At 53.9% G+C, this 13,879-nt stretch overlaps 3 protein-coding genes across 3 annotated transcripts; all 3 read right to left on the reverse strand.

The window, feature by feature from the left end:
• Positions 1-246: 246 nt before the first annotated feature.
• Positions 247-1,929, reverse strand: MAM_00187 (uncharacterized protein; the record flags this gene model as incomplete). Its single annotated transcript, XM_040818987.1, has 1 exon — positions 247-1,929. One exon carries the CDS (start codon positions 1,927-1,929, stop codon positions 247-249), a length of 1,683 nt encoding a protein of 560 aa, XP_040682251.1.
• A 2,322-nt stretch (positions 1,930-4,251) lies between these two features.
• Positions 4,252-5,223, reverse strand: MAM_00188 (phosducin; the record flags this gene model as incomplete). Its single annotated transcript, XM_040827270.1, has 2 exons — positions 4,252-4,500; positions 4,612-5,223. 2 exons carry the CDS (start codon positions 5,221-5,223, stop codon positions 4,252-4,254), a joined length of 861 nt encoding a protein of 286 aa, XP_040682252.1.
• A 4,023-nt stretch (positions 5,224-9,246) lies between these two features.
• MAM_00189 (G protein beta subunit) lies at positions 9,247-10,688 on the reverse strand (the record flags this gene model as incomplete). Its single annotated transcript, XM_040818988.1, has 5 exons — positions 9,247-9,267; positions 9,370-9,489; positions 9,561-9,650; positions 9,716-10,434; positions 10,559-10,688. The coding sequence occupies 5 exons, from the start codon at positions 10,686-10,688 to the stop codon at positions 9,247-9,249; spliced, it is 1,080 nt and encodes a 359-aa protein (XP_040682253.1).
• Positions 10,689-13,879: the final 3,191 nt, after the last annotated feature.

Below are 13,879 nucleotides of genomic sequence, written 5' to 3' on the forward strand. Positions count from 1 at the left end.
AAACTAACTTGATACTTTTTACTGTTTGATGCCGAGCCAGACGGGTATCCTTCCTTGATTGCTATAAAAGAAATTTTTCGGCACGCAGCCGCAAAGCCAATAAATCAACCCTACCCGGACCTAGTCCTCAACTCAGTCATGACCAGAAAACTCCACGCGCTCCGAAAGCTATCAAAAACGGTGTCCGAATCCCAACGCCTAGGCACCTTCATCTATATTGCATGAGAGCCTGCCGTGCATTTCCTGTCAAGCCTCTACTTTGCAAAGACAAATGTCCCTTCCCTTTCGGTAATTCAATTTGCACCAGTTTCGTTTCGTCCGTCCACAAAAGGCATGGTCCTTGCCACCATCATCACGGAATAAACCCTGAATTTTATTTCGCCCTTCACGCCGTCTCTTGGCCATGAAGTCTTTAGCCTTCTTGCCATACTCATCATACTCCGCGATCTGCCCCGTCACCTTGAGCCACCACATCCGGGCCGAGATTCGAGTCCTGAGAAAGTACAGCTGGGCATCAAGTATACCATCCTGAACATTCAGCTTGATGTTGTGCGATGCTCCAGCCTCCATCGCCAGCTTGTACATCGATTCCAGAGTCTGTGGAACTCTATTGACCACCTCTGCAGCATAACCCGTCGAAACCGACGGAAGATGAGAAAGTAGCTCTTTCATCTTGACTGAAGAAGTCTCGATTCTTCCCATCAGAGTGTCAGAGACTGTCACCATCCCACTGGCTAGGGTATCGGACACCGCCCCAAATGACTTCTTGGCTCCGACAAGACAGCGTTCTGCCTCCTGGGCAGCCACCGGAACCAATTCGGAAATATCGTGAGCCAAATTCCTCGTCCTTTCATATGCTTCTTCAATGATGCCCTTTCCAAAGTGGACCTTGACGGCTTTGGTCACAGCAGGTCGGCATGTGGCTTCAACTAAAACTTTGACCACGCCAAAAGCCTCCTTCTTTGGAAACTTGACAAGGAAGCCATCTTCAGAAGGGTAAAATTCCATTTCCACAGCTTCTCCAATGCGAGTAGCTGTGATTGAGAGGCAAGTCTTCTTTTTCAACCATGTTTTCTGCACATGAGAAGCAACGTGCACCATAATGGCGCCGTGTCCTAGGGGGCTAAATTGAATGTCTGGTCTTTTGGGTCCGAAAGGCCACTCGTTGGCTGCTTGGTCTTTTATGGAGATTAAACCCATGCCCTTGACCGATACAGTGTCATGTGCAGCTGTGGCAGTCGAGGTTGTCTGCTTCGTATAGAGTACAATAGGTCTTGTAGTTGCAGTAATCGCAGAGGTAGCGACAGTTTCTGCAGGTCTGGTAAACTCAACTGTTGGCGGGCGCAGCAGCGAGGATAGAAGACCGAATACAACCGCGAATAAGAGGCCAGGGAGAGCCGCAGCTGTCGCATCTGTTGCATACTCCCAGGTACGGGACAGTCCCTCTCTGACAATACCCGTCCAATGTCGAAAGCGTACAGTTGGAGTAGGAGTTTCGTTGTTTGTACTTTCCAGCGCCCTTTCAATGACTTTACTTGCTTCCGGCGTCAAGATGGAGGGCGTCTTCAGGCTCTGCTGTGTATAGTCCAGAGAACAGCGCGACTGGCCGTCCTCTTCGCCTGATTCCGAAGCATCAGCAAAATGATGAACAAGGGCGGTTTCGTCATTGATAAACTCAGTGGCGCCCTCGCGTTCAGTAGACCGAGGGGGGTCCTCGACTTCTTCGTCTGCCAATGACTCATCATCAAAAGTTCGTTCGGTACCAGCCAGTGACTGTACATCGTCTGGCCGGGGACAGTCCAGTGAGCCAACAGACTCGGATATAGACTCGATGTAATTTTCATCTTGATCTTCGACATCGATGCTGCTGATCAGCTCAAAAGCGGACTCGGCCATACCGGAGTCCTCGGCTGGAGTGGCGGCACGCATGATGTCTGGATTACTTGTCGATATCCAGTTGGCAAGACGTTTATTCCCTTGTGGTCGAGGAAATCGAAGAAATGGCTCCGAGTTGGACAAGCCAGGTAGGGGAGAGCGTGGTCTGTTTGGAGTCAGATGATGATGTTGAATATCACGACGGTTCGCAGGCGGTGGCGTGGACGCAGGCGTCGTGGGCAGCTTTTCCATAGCGGAGCGGAAGGAACGAGTACGAGGGCTCGACCGTCTCACACGAAGAGAGATGCACAGGTTGCCATGAGACAGCCCTCGTCGTCGAGAGTGACAGACGACAAAAGAGGCTGCAACACGAAGCGCGCGCGGGTGAGTGCAGTTTGGACGAGGGAGGTGGTGTAGATGATGACGAGAAGGCTACAAAGACGTCCCGTGAAAGAGGCGGCGGGGTAGACGGCGGCAGCAGACAAGGCGCACACACACAGGCGGAGAGGACAGACGACGAATTCAGACCAACTGCAGAGGAAAAAATTAGGAAAAACTGACCACACCGTGTTGCTAGTCAGCACTTCACCCACGAGATTGAAGAAATCGAAGCTTTCTGTGCATCCGATACTCCGACGCTGATGGTTGCCCTGTTCGCGGCGATAGCTGCAGCCTGACGTGCCCAGAGGAGCAGAGACGTAGTAATGCCGACGGCAGGCGAGGGTGGGGTAAGGGGATGTGAGTCTTGGCCGGCGACCGCGCAGCAGGTGGTATTTAACGTCGATGCAAAACGAGTAAAATAGGAGGCAAGCCTGACATGATGCGGTCAGGGCGATGGGGATGAAGAAGATGAAGAAGAAGAGGAAGAAGAAGAGACTGTGAAAGCAAACAGCTGATGAGGCGTGGTGCGAAAGAGGAAAGCTGCCAGTTGGGAAGCAACATTGGGTGCGGCTGTTATGCTCCGTTCAGACTCAGACTCCAGAGTAAGTGCTTCCTTCCCGAGCTCGGCCTGTCATAACTACCTAGGTACCTAACGTACTGTGGCGTGACATGTTCGGCCCGGCCTGGGCACTGTGGCCTTCGTGTCTAGTGTCTCGAGGCTACTCCCTAGCGTCTGTCACGAGTTCACGGCCAAGTTGCACCAAGCAGGGCCATTGGATTGCACGGTCAACCCAACCCGGCCTGGGGGCTCGACTACCTCCTCCGTCTTTGGGCAACCACCCAGCTAGCCTATCAGCCAGTTGATCAAGAAGAGAAGACTAAACTCAGAAATGATGAAACGAAACAAAATAAAAGAATGGGGTACTATGGACGTGATCCATGATAAGCACTTCCACGCCACCCCGTCGAGTTTGCCAGAAAGAGGAGGGCGGGCAAGAAGTTAGTGCAGTGCGCTCGAGTGCGTGCCAACATCATTACCCCTCAGGTACTCAAGGAAGTAAGTACTTGATATGCAAGGGCAATTTGACGTGGCCATCGTTGCTCAGGGGCTCCAGCGGCCTTGGGCGCCCAAAAGAAAAGAGAAAGGAAGTAAGAAAAGTGAGAGACAGATCTGATGCAACAAGTAGCCCCTTGGAGCGCAATACGATATCGCCACTGGCAATGTCCGGTCGACTACTGGCTGTGAACATGGTCACGAGGCGCACAATTGCGGCCCCTTGCCGTTAAGTACTCAATTACGTACTTGGATACCTTGGTACTAGCGGACGTGGTTGACCAAGAGAAAGGTGGGGGGGCAAGGCAACATGCTGCGCTTATCAATTTACCACTGGGATTTAGGTACCTGAACATCTACTACTGCAGATACTCCAACCGGCAGGCAAATAAATGGGCTACGGATCAGTGACGTGTAAGCGATGAACTTTGTAAATTACCCAAGACTCCGGCACCACGACATCTACACCTCTACCCCCAATCACCTAGCTGGCAAAGCCGTAGTGACACAAAGAATTCAAATAATGTAACGTCATCAATGGTATGGTAGGCCGTCGCTTCCGTCGTCCCGTGTCAATCCCATTGCCGTTGCATTCGTGTTTATTTCCATCTCCTTAACTCCTTGAATCGATGAGATCTCAGGCCACATGAGCCATGACGTAAAGCACAGAAGCAGAGTAAAAGAAAATTCGAGGTCAAAAGGCCGGTAGTGGTACAATACAAGAAAACGTCCGGGAAACTGTGAGGACGCATATCAGATTTGGTGCAATCGCGTGACACGCCGCAATGCAAACCCAAAAGGGAAAAAAAAAAGGTTTGACTGGACACCGGGTGCCGAGAAAAAGACAAGTTGGGTATCGTCAAGAAAGTAACAACGAGCTCTTGGAAAACGAGACAGATGCAACTCCGCGAGTGCCCCCTGTGGAACCATCCAAACCAAGTTTACAGGACCTGGTGCCTCTCCAAAAGTTTTTGCAGAGAGCTGGTGCCAAACGACTCTTCGTCGGGCATCATTTCAATGAGGCCTGTCAAGTTGGCAAACAAATCGCCTTGGTTGTGGTAGGCCAACAGTGCCGGGACAGCGGCATTGTCAAATTCAATGTCATCGTAGTGAACCTTGACAAAGTGAATTGTTGAGTGGAACTTGACCAGGGGCGCGAGGGCTGACTCGATGGCGGCAGAAACGTCACACTGGTGTCAAACATGTCAGCACATGATGAGTTAACAGCAGCGCTGGGGCAACAACGCATGAGCAAACCAAGTAAAGTAGGCATGCAACCATCCAGACGACACACGACATACCTCATGATCGTAAACAAAGACGACGACCTTTGTCTCTCTGCTGACTTTCTCGATAGCGTCGAGATAGCCCAAAGCATCCACCTGGTCCAACCGGCCGTAGACTCGCACACTCGGACTGGTCCGTCGTGTCCGCACCGCCCTGCTGGCCTCGTCCTCCAGCTCTCGCCGTCGGCTATCTCGCCACTGTTGCAGAAACGTCTCTTCGTCTGAGCCGGGCCCGCTAAGTGTGTCGTCGTCCGTCTCACTCTCACTTTTGACCGCCCAGTTCTGGCTGATACCGGCCATGCCAAATATGCTCCGCCTGGCGGCCTTGGCTCTGTCTATCCACTTGGTCTTGCGGGCAGTCTCGAAACTTCTGGCGTCGGCGATGACACCCTTGACACCAGTTGATCTACCGCTGTCAAAGGACGCCGGGGGAAGCTTGATCTCCGAAACCCCGGTCGGCATACGCAAAGCTGCCTCCATCTTGGCGTTGTGGTATACAGTCTCTTCGTCGAGGTCGAGGTCGGAGTCGTCGTGCGACGAGAGCTCAGTGTCGTCACGATGCGACTCACGGGCAGTGTTCTTGGCAACGAGGCTGTTGTATTCGTCTTGGGCAGCAGTCGTGGCCATGGTGGGAGGGGAAGGAGACCGGGCGAGCCGATCCAACGGGGACGCCGGGGACGCTCTCTTTTGTACAGGTCGGAGGGAGTGGTGACGGGCGAGAAACACCCGGGGTGGGTGGTTTCAGGCGAGAGAAAAACGTAGCCGACTATCAGACGATGGACGTTCTGGAAGGAGTGGAGCAGGCGTGGCCGCGGTTGCCGTTTGAGACGCAAGGCTATGCTCGCGTTGAGCGTGGCAGTGTTTTGCGAGGTCGGGTCGAAGCTTGGTGGGGGAAGACGAGGACAAGTGTGCGCAGGTCAAGGTGCGATCAAAGACTTGGCACTCGGTGGCAGCAATAAGTAAGTAGTACGTAGTATCGAACGCTGGACAGGGGAGAGAGTAGCGCCCAGGCCAGTGCCGGACACGAGCGAAGTTGGTGGAGGGACAATGAATAATGGATAATGCAACCCCCCTCCCCCCCCCTTGCTGTCGCGATGTTCAAACTGGGGTTGTCTCAAGACGGTGGAAAGGCTGGACAAGTCGTCAAGGGCGGGCGTCGTGGTGGCGTGGACTGAAGACGACGTCGAGATGAAGGAACTTGATACGTGCTACTCCGTACTGGTTACGGCAAGTCAACAATCGAGTTGGTGGGGGACAGGTGGGGCTTCGGGGCCCATGGACGGCGGCGGTTGGACAGTTGATGACACGGAGCAAATGGGGAATGGGCATGAGTGTGGGAGAAATTAAGAAGAGGGAAAAAAAAAAAAATACTACTCCGTACTAGTAGTAGTCGCAGTCGTACTCCGTACAGCGACAAAGAACTTGAGATGACGAGCGGCCGCGCCGGCATGACAGGTACGCCCAGTGGGCAATATTGCCCGCCAAGCCCATCAGCCACCAGGCCTGTCAGGGGCTGCTGCGCGCCTCACGTGCAGGCCAGCCGCAAAACGGCGGGCCGCCGAACGCGAATGCACCTAACGGGAACACGCTCACGCAACGTGCATGCAATACACACTTGCAGAGTACACGGTGTTGTGTCTGCCTTTGACTACCTGCCTAGGGACCTACCAAGTACCTGGCAAGTATGTGCTGCAACATTATTTTTGGACGCGCCAGAACATGATTAAGCGGTCCAACGGCCACATCTTTGTTTCGTTTCGTCCTGTACTAGCATCGTCGCCCGGCGCCCTCCCAGAGGCCAACTTGGTCTCTTGTGTGCCGCTGGCTGTACGTGCGTTTATTATTGCATCGGTTATAGTTTCGAGCACCGAGTCATCCGCCTGCCCGACGACGCGCGCCGTGTGTGTTGTCTGGTGTCCGTCGGTCCGCCGTGGACGCGTCGCATCATCCGTCACGACGAGAGTCATGAGTGAATGGCGCTGAGAGCTGAACTGCCTCCCCGGGCAGGCATCCCTCGGGCCAGCAATTCCGTGTCTGTGTAGCCAGACGGAAAAAGCGCAAAGTGCGCTGAATCACCTTGATGATGCCAAGTCGCCGCCGTGGTTGTATTATTACTATTTGCGTCGTGCCGTCTCGTCTTCTGCCACCAGACGGGAAATCCGAGTCCGTCCTGTACGCATACGTGCTGAAGTAGTGTGTGTACCATCATCTATGCCACGGGCCACGGCATTGCATCCCCATCCCTGGCGCCAACGCTTGCGATGATGGCGTCGCAGAGCAGAGCCCGAGATGCACCACGTGGACATCATTAGCCGCAGCAGCAGAGCAGCAGGGCAGCAGGGCAGCAGGGGAGGGGTAAGTGATTTTGCATTTTCGTTCATCATGGGCCCCCCGACATGACGATTCGCGCCGCCGCATGTCATGACAGCTACAGTGGAGAATCCATGCATCTGCATCTGCATCGGCATCTGCACATGTGCACTTTGTCCCTCGTCCCCCTTCTGGAAACAAAAGACAAGACAAGTTGTCCCGTCATTTCCGTCCCGTTGCAGCTTCTGACGACGTTGACGTGTGCGTGTACGGATCAGTATCGAGTCGACCCCGTTGGCAAATGCTCCCTGTTGCTTCCTGCATTCAAGGCCACGCCTAGATATATAAACGCCACACGAGCAAGATTTGGATTACGGATACTAGACTGGGAGCCAGGCTTCAGATGACTTGGACAAAAAACCAACAAGTCCAGCAGAGTCGGCGACGCCTGGTGTACCGGCACCACAGCGTCCCAGAATTCGGCCTCCCCGTTCGCCCCAGCAGGAATTATGAATCACGTATAGTGCGGTACTATATAATGCTATGCTATGCTCTCCTATGCTATGCCATGCCTTGCCTTGCCACGTTATGCTGCCATGAAATGTGGTCCGCCTTGTTACATCTTGCTCGCGAGCCAAGAAAGGACACATCATGGCAGTCGAGTCGAGTCGCGTCGCGTCTCCCTCACCCATATGCGCAGATTTCAGCAGGACCACCCCCCCCCCTACGCCCGTCCGCTCAAGGCCCTTCGCCTCGAATCCCAACCCAGCTGCTGACCCAGCCCCAGCCTCGTCCCTCCTCTCAAGTATGTACCGGGAACCTACCTCGTCACAGCCGCAGACCACCAGCTCTGCCGCGCCAACAAGTTGCAGCAGCCAGCAGGAGCAGGCATGACGGTGAGCCTGAGCTGAGCCTGAGCTGAGCCGTCTCTGCTCGGTCTCGCGCAGAACAAAACAGGCACACGCCTGCCCGCTGCCGCTTCAGCTGCGGCACCTGAGCGCCAGGTAGTAACTACGTATTTCCGTTACCGTTCTATCGGGTCTGAGACGTCGTGGGAGCGGCCAGGCCAATGGAGTCGACGCCTTCGGGTTCCACTTTATCTAACCACCGTGTCGGCATGTCGGCCTCAATGTCCAGTCGACGTTCGCGCGCATATTCAACACTTGCGCCAGCCCACCCAGGCCTCGTCGCCGTTTCGTCCTCGCACGGATGTGTTCTTCTCATTTCCGAGTGCTCGTCCTCGCACGGATATCATTTTCTCATTCCCCGGTGCTCGTCTGGCCAGCATGCTCTACGTCATTAAAGTGGCATCAAGAACGAGAACGAGGTGGGCAAACGCCCGCCGCTTTCGCTGTATACGATGTATCGAGGTTGCCGTTTCCGCCGCCAGCATCCTGCCGAGCGGAATTCCCTCGTCACCCAGCAACAAATGTGCAATGGGGGTTCTGACCTGTCCTAGAACTGCTACATGCACGGCCGAGGCTCATCATTGCTTTCCGGTCCAGTTATTTGCAACATCGTGGTGTATTAACTCGAGGTCTGATATAGTTCTTGGTATAGCCTCTCTAGCATCCTCCTCAGACCCTCGCTTGACAAGACCCTCTGCTTCCCACAACAGCTACAACTTCCCCGAGCTCATTGTGAAACCTTTTTATATTTTCGGCACGCCTCTTAGCTTGCGTCTCTTGCTCCCGTCGCTTCGTATCCCCAAACCCCCCCCCTTCCGTCCGAGATGACCTAGTATGTAGCAAAATTGTCGGGTGAAGAGAGCAGGGCAAAAAAACCAAACCAAACAAACAAACAGAGAGGCTAGTGTGCATGTGGAAAACCGTCATGTGATACAACCCCCTGGTCGCCGACATACCCGCAAGCAAGTCAGGACAGGCGGAAACTGATGGGGTAGGGAATCCTTCCGATCGCAGAGTAAGAAACAGGTAGGAAGAAAAGAATATTAAGTAACAAATGGACACTCAAGACAAGGAAATGAGGTATCGCGTCAGTCAGCTTTCTCCCATCAGACTATTACCGTGGCAGCTGACCGTCAGTCTTGTATCCGTCGCTGAGAATCATCCTCGCTCCATCGCCTTGCGAGGATGCCCATTCTTTTTCTGAGACAGAAAAAAAACAGTCCAAGTAGAGTATAAAATTCGAGGAAGGTACGTTTCGTCACTTCGTCCCGCGTGAGCCGGTACACGCGTGCCACATTGAGCGTACTAAGGTTGGCCGAAATCTTAATAGGCAACATCGTCCTTCAAGTGCAGGTGTCCGAGTCGTCGTCCCACTACTGGGGTAGTTGACTTGCCCAAGCAGGACACTCATCGTTTTTGCGGACGATATTCTCTAGTATGCCCATATTTTCAACTGCGAGCCGTTAGCCTTGATGCTGCCCAACGAACAAGGGATAAATATACGTTCTGCCAGTGGGAGCCAGCGCAGAGCACTACTGTGCTATTCAAAACTTACCAAAGAATCCCATGAACCCGTGCACAAGCTGATACCGTCATTGCTTACACCCAAACAGCTCACGCGATTTTCGTGGCCTACAAGTGACCCGACTTTCTCCCCTCGGGTTACATCCCAAACCTGGACAAGCCCAATGGTTAGTATCCGCAACAAGTGAATTTGGGCCAGGCCAATTCAGGTGTCAAGATTACCTTGCATTCAAAATCATCATAGCCTGCAAATAACAGGCGGCCAGACACCGACGTGGCAACTGAGGTGATGCCACAAAGGATGGTCTCGGACTACATACAAAGTGTTAGCTCTAACAGATGCCGAGACCAGTGCGTCAGTGGCAGCATAAACCTACGCCATACACGTTCAACTCGCGGTCTGCTCGGATGTCGAACAGGCGGCAAGTAGCGTCATCAGAGCCGGCGACGAAAGAATGTCCATCAGGGAAAAATTGGATGGCGTTAATGTCAGACTCGTGACCGGCAAACGTCTGGACAGCCTTGCCGGCTCGAATATCCCACAGCTTGGCGAAAGCGTCGCAGGCACCGGAGATGAAGGTGTTTTGGTTGGTGGGGTTGAGCGAAATGCTCATGATGTCCCCAAGATGATCGGCAAACTCGGTAACCTTTTGGCCGGTTTCGATATCCCACTTCATACAGGTCATGTCGCCAGAAGAGGTCAGAATGCTGCGGTCGTTGATAAATCGGCAGCAAGACAAGTAGCCAGCGTGGCCGGACAGTTCTCGAGCGACACGCGTGGGGCCATCGCGCTGCTGATTGAGATTGTAGATGGAGCAAATGTTGTCAAGACCACCACAGGCCACAAAATTTCCGCTAGGAGCGTAGGCGCAGGTCATTACCCATGATGACCGGAGAGGGATGGCGTGTACTTTGTTGGTGGTATAGGCATCCCATATAATGAGCTTTCCATCCTGTGAGGCCGAGACGAGATGTCTACGGTCGGTGGACCAGTGCATGGCATAAATCTTGGCCAAGTGGCCCTTGAGGGTTCGCTTCGCTTTCATGAGCTGGTTTCTAGGGATAGGCTCGTGAGCTTGCTGGGCGACAACTCGAACTAGAGATGGAGAAAAAAACACGGTTTAGCCAAAGTTCTAGGTCAAGGAGATCAAAGGAGCAGCAAGGCGGCCACTGGGCGTGATGGCCGCGATGACGACCATGTCGGCCAATTGAGCACGTACGGGTGGTATCGGACAACTCATCCTTCCTCCTCTTGATGCGATCCTTCAGAGTCTCTGCCTCGCGACGCGCCTGCTGGATCCGCGTCTGCATGGCCTCAGGGGACACATCGTTGGCGCCCTGCGAATTCATGGTGACTGAGGCGAATATGAGGGGCGAGAGAGGCGGGGGAGGGGGGGGATGGACGTGGCCGGGGAGTCGGAAGGAGGATGATCAAAAAGGAGCGTCGTCGAGCGATGAGATTGTCGAGATGGTGTGGAGAGGCGGAGAGCAAAGGAGAGGAGATTGACAGAGCAAAGAGTGACTGGCTGGCTGAGCACTCAGTGTCCAGGGGGGTGGAAACAAGACCGGTTGACTGGATTGGGGCTGGACTGGACTGGGGCTGGCTGACTGGACTGGGACGGGGCCGTGAGAGCGAGTGGACGCGGTTGGACGTTGGACCGGGGGGGGGGAAGAGCGCCAGTTGAGGCGGCAGCGGCAGCGGCAGCGGCAGTAGCAGCAAGAGTACGCATAGGCAAGCAAGCTGGCAGGCAGAACAAGCAGACAAGAAAATGTGTCAAGGGCAATACAACGTGGCGGGCGACGATGGACCGGGCGGAGGCGTCCAAAACGCTCGCTGCGTGTACAGAGTACAGCGCAGGCGGGACGGTTTAAATTGAACCTCAATGCCAGGAGTCGAGGGAAGCCAGACTCAAGGCTCAGCTACAAAACTTGGCGTCGTCCGTCTTGGACCGCGGTCCTGGGTGTCATGTTAGAATGCGCTACGTCTACGGGCCTGCTCCCGCGTAATGCTTTGGGAATGGCGGGAGTAAAACGATCCATGGGCTCCAGCAAATGGTGAGAAGGACGAGAAGGATGTCGACATTTTGGCATCGCTCGCAGCCGAGCAGTTGCGAGCGCGACCGGCAGCGACAGCCTGCAGGATTGTGCTGCTGGTGAGAGCCAAGGCCAATGTGCGACGTCCAAAGTCATGCACTCTCACTCCATATCGAGTACCGATGATGCCATGTCTAGATGAGGCTTCGCATGAGATGCCAAGTTGCAAGCATGTCGATTGCACACTCCAATCTTGCAAACACTCGCGGTGTCTGGTGGCGAGCCCAGTGGCCATGGAAGGTGGCTACTCGGTGCCTTGATTTGATGTCATTGCTAGTCTCGGACAGTGCACAATCCGAGGCGGAAGCAGTAGACTGTCCCTGTCCCGGTGGTTGACGGGAGATTTCAGAGATGCAGGTGGAAATGTGGCTTGACCAAGACTTATCGCCTCGCAGGGTCCATGACAGATGATGGGCTGGCGGTTCGAAGGTCCCGGGGCTTGTCTGGAAGTGTTTAGTTATTGTTCCCGGAAAAGTGGCAGCTGGAATGGCCGGGTGGATTCTGGGTGACGGTTCTGATGTGATGTGATGCGAGGGAGGTGGAGCAGCTGAGGCAGCAATTGAGGGTGAGGGCCGCATCACAGGCAGCAGCACCACGAGCACGTGCCCGCAAACCATCTCTCATCTGTTCATCTGTTCTGGTAAAGTCTTCCTTGGCCGTCTGCTCGACGCTTCGCCTTGAACAGATGGATGCCAACAAGGAACAGGAGATTCCCGACGTCTGACAAGGCTCAATGCTCATCCGTGAAACCTGGACATGCGTACTTGCGTACTAACTAGGTACCTAGGTACTTAAGTAGGTACCTACTTAAAGTACTATTTGTACATGTTAGCCGCCCATCAGAGACAGCAATGGGCGAGCATAAGGGTCGTTGGCCCCAACCACACACAAAATTGCACGCTGCAACGACAGGCCAAGGCTGTTTCGAGCTTACGGTCGGCGCGTCCTCGATCGTGAAAGGGTGCATTAGCTCGACCAGTCGAGTATCGATTACACACCGCAAGGCTGGGCGCAGGCAAAGCCAAGATGCAATCGCACGCCGGCTAACTCGAGCAGTCTAGGGCTGCCAGCCAATGTCTCAAGTACTTGGACGGAGTACAGACGTTTAAACGATTCACGTAGTTGATTGATTGGGCATGAGGGATTCGTACCCAGTACGAAGTAATAATAAACATTGGGGGTTGGGAAGGCGCGGCTGAAAAGCACCTACTCCGGACTCCGTACTCCCGTTGTGCATTGCGCAGCACCAGCCAGCACGCACTTTGGACTTACTCTACGCAGTAGCTGCTGGGCGTAATGATTATACTCGAGAGCCTTCAAGGTGTCGACACAACGACATATTTATCATCTCTCTTGGAAATTCTTGCCAGAATCCTTCGCCGTTTCGAGTTTTGCCACATTTCCCCCCTCCTCCCTGCCGGTGCTCTGGTTGAAAACGTGCGAGACGTCCACTGGCGAGCTGCGAAATGATTGCTTTCCGCTTCCTGCAAAGCTCCCCCTACCCTCTTTCAAGATGGCGGGTACCAGATACATTTGAGCAAGAGCCCAAGACACATCTGGTACTCCGTAAATGCACTGGAAAGGCTCTACTGATCAGGCGGCGCTGCCAGCCGTCCCTGTCGCCGCGGTAGTTGCCAGGGCGCGCTGCTGACACCGGGATGTGCAGGACTGGGGAGTGTGTCAGATTGGTTTGCCCTACACACCATCGTCGGTAACACGATCGAGCCTCGTTGAGCTGTCAGGAGGATTCACACTAATCATTTTCACTCGCAAGTCGATCAAAGGGTTTTGCCGCCAGGGACGAACGAATTCCCCTGCCAAGGAGAGCGACAACAGCCACCCCGTCTGCCCTAGCAGAATTATCCGTACCGCCAGAACATCGCGATGCTTTGTACTCGATATTCCCTTGCTTATTTATTCCCTGTCAATTTGGACCAAGCGAATGTTTGTCGACTTCTAGCCAACTTCACTTGATAACTTGAGACCGAAATGCACTGGAAAATGCTACCGGAGATGGATCTTCAAATAGGTGCTCGAGGCAATTCTCAAGAGCCAATGCATGGCGCCGACACTGAAAGTCGCACAAGCTAGCAGGCAGACGTGATTTGATCGTCATACTTCCTGTAACCTCTTGGCTGTCTCTTGGCACTTGATACGGAACCACTGCGTCAGCATACAGCCAGGCGCTCCAACAGATCTACATTTCGTCGGGCGAGGAGACACAACCAGAGGTTTCAACACACTGAAACTCGCCACGGCATGTGTATAACATCCAAATCATGCTGAGACGCTCAGATGGCTGGAAAACACATGATACGGATCTATTGACACGCGTGCCAGCGGTCTGTTTCCCTTCAACTTGACTGTCAGGACCACGGGCAATATTACATGTATTCACTCGCTCCCTCCCACAGCCTAGTGCAGTGATTTATCCTTACGTCATACAT

Source organism: Metarhizium album (assembly GCF_000804445.1).
Source record: "Metarhizium album ARSEF 1941 chromosome Unknown scaffold_1, whole genome shotgun sequence".
Lineage (NCBI taxonomy): Eukaryota > Fungi > Ascomycota > Sordariomycetes > Hypocreales > Clavicipitaceae > Metarhizium > Metarhizium album.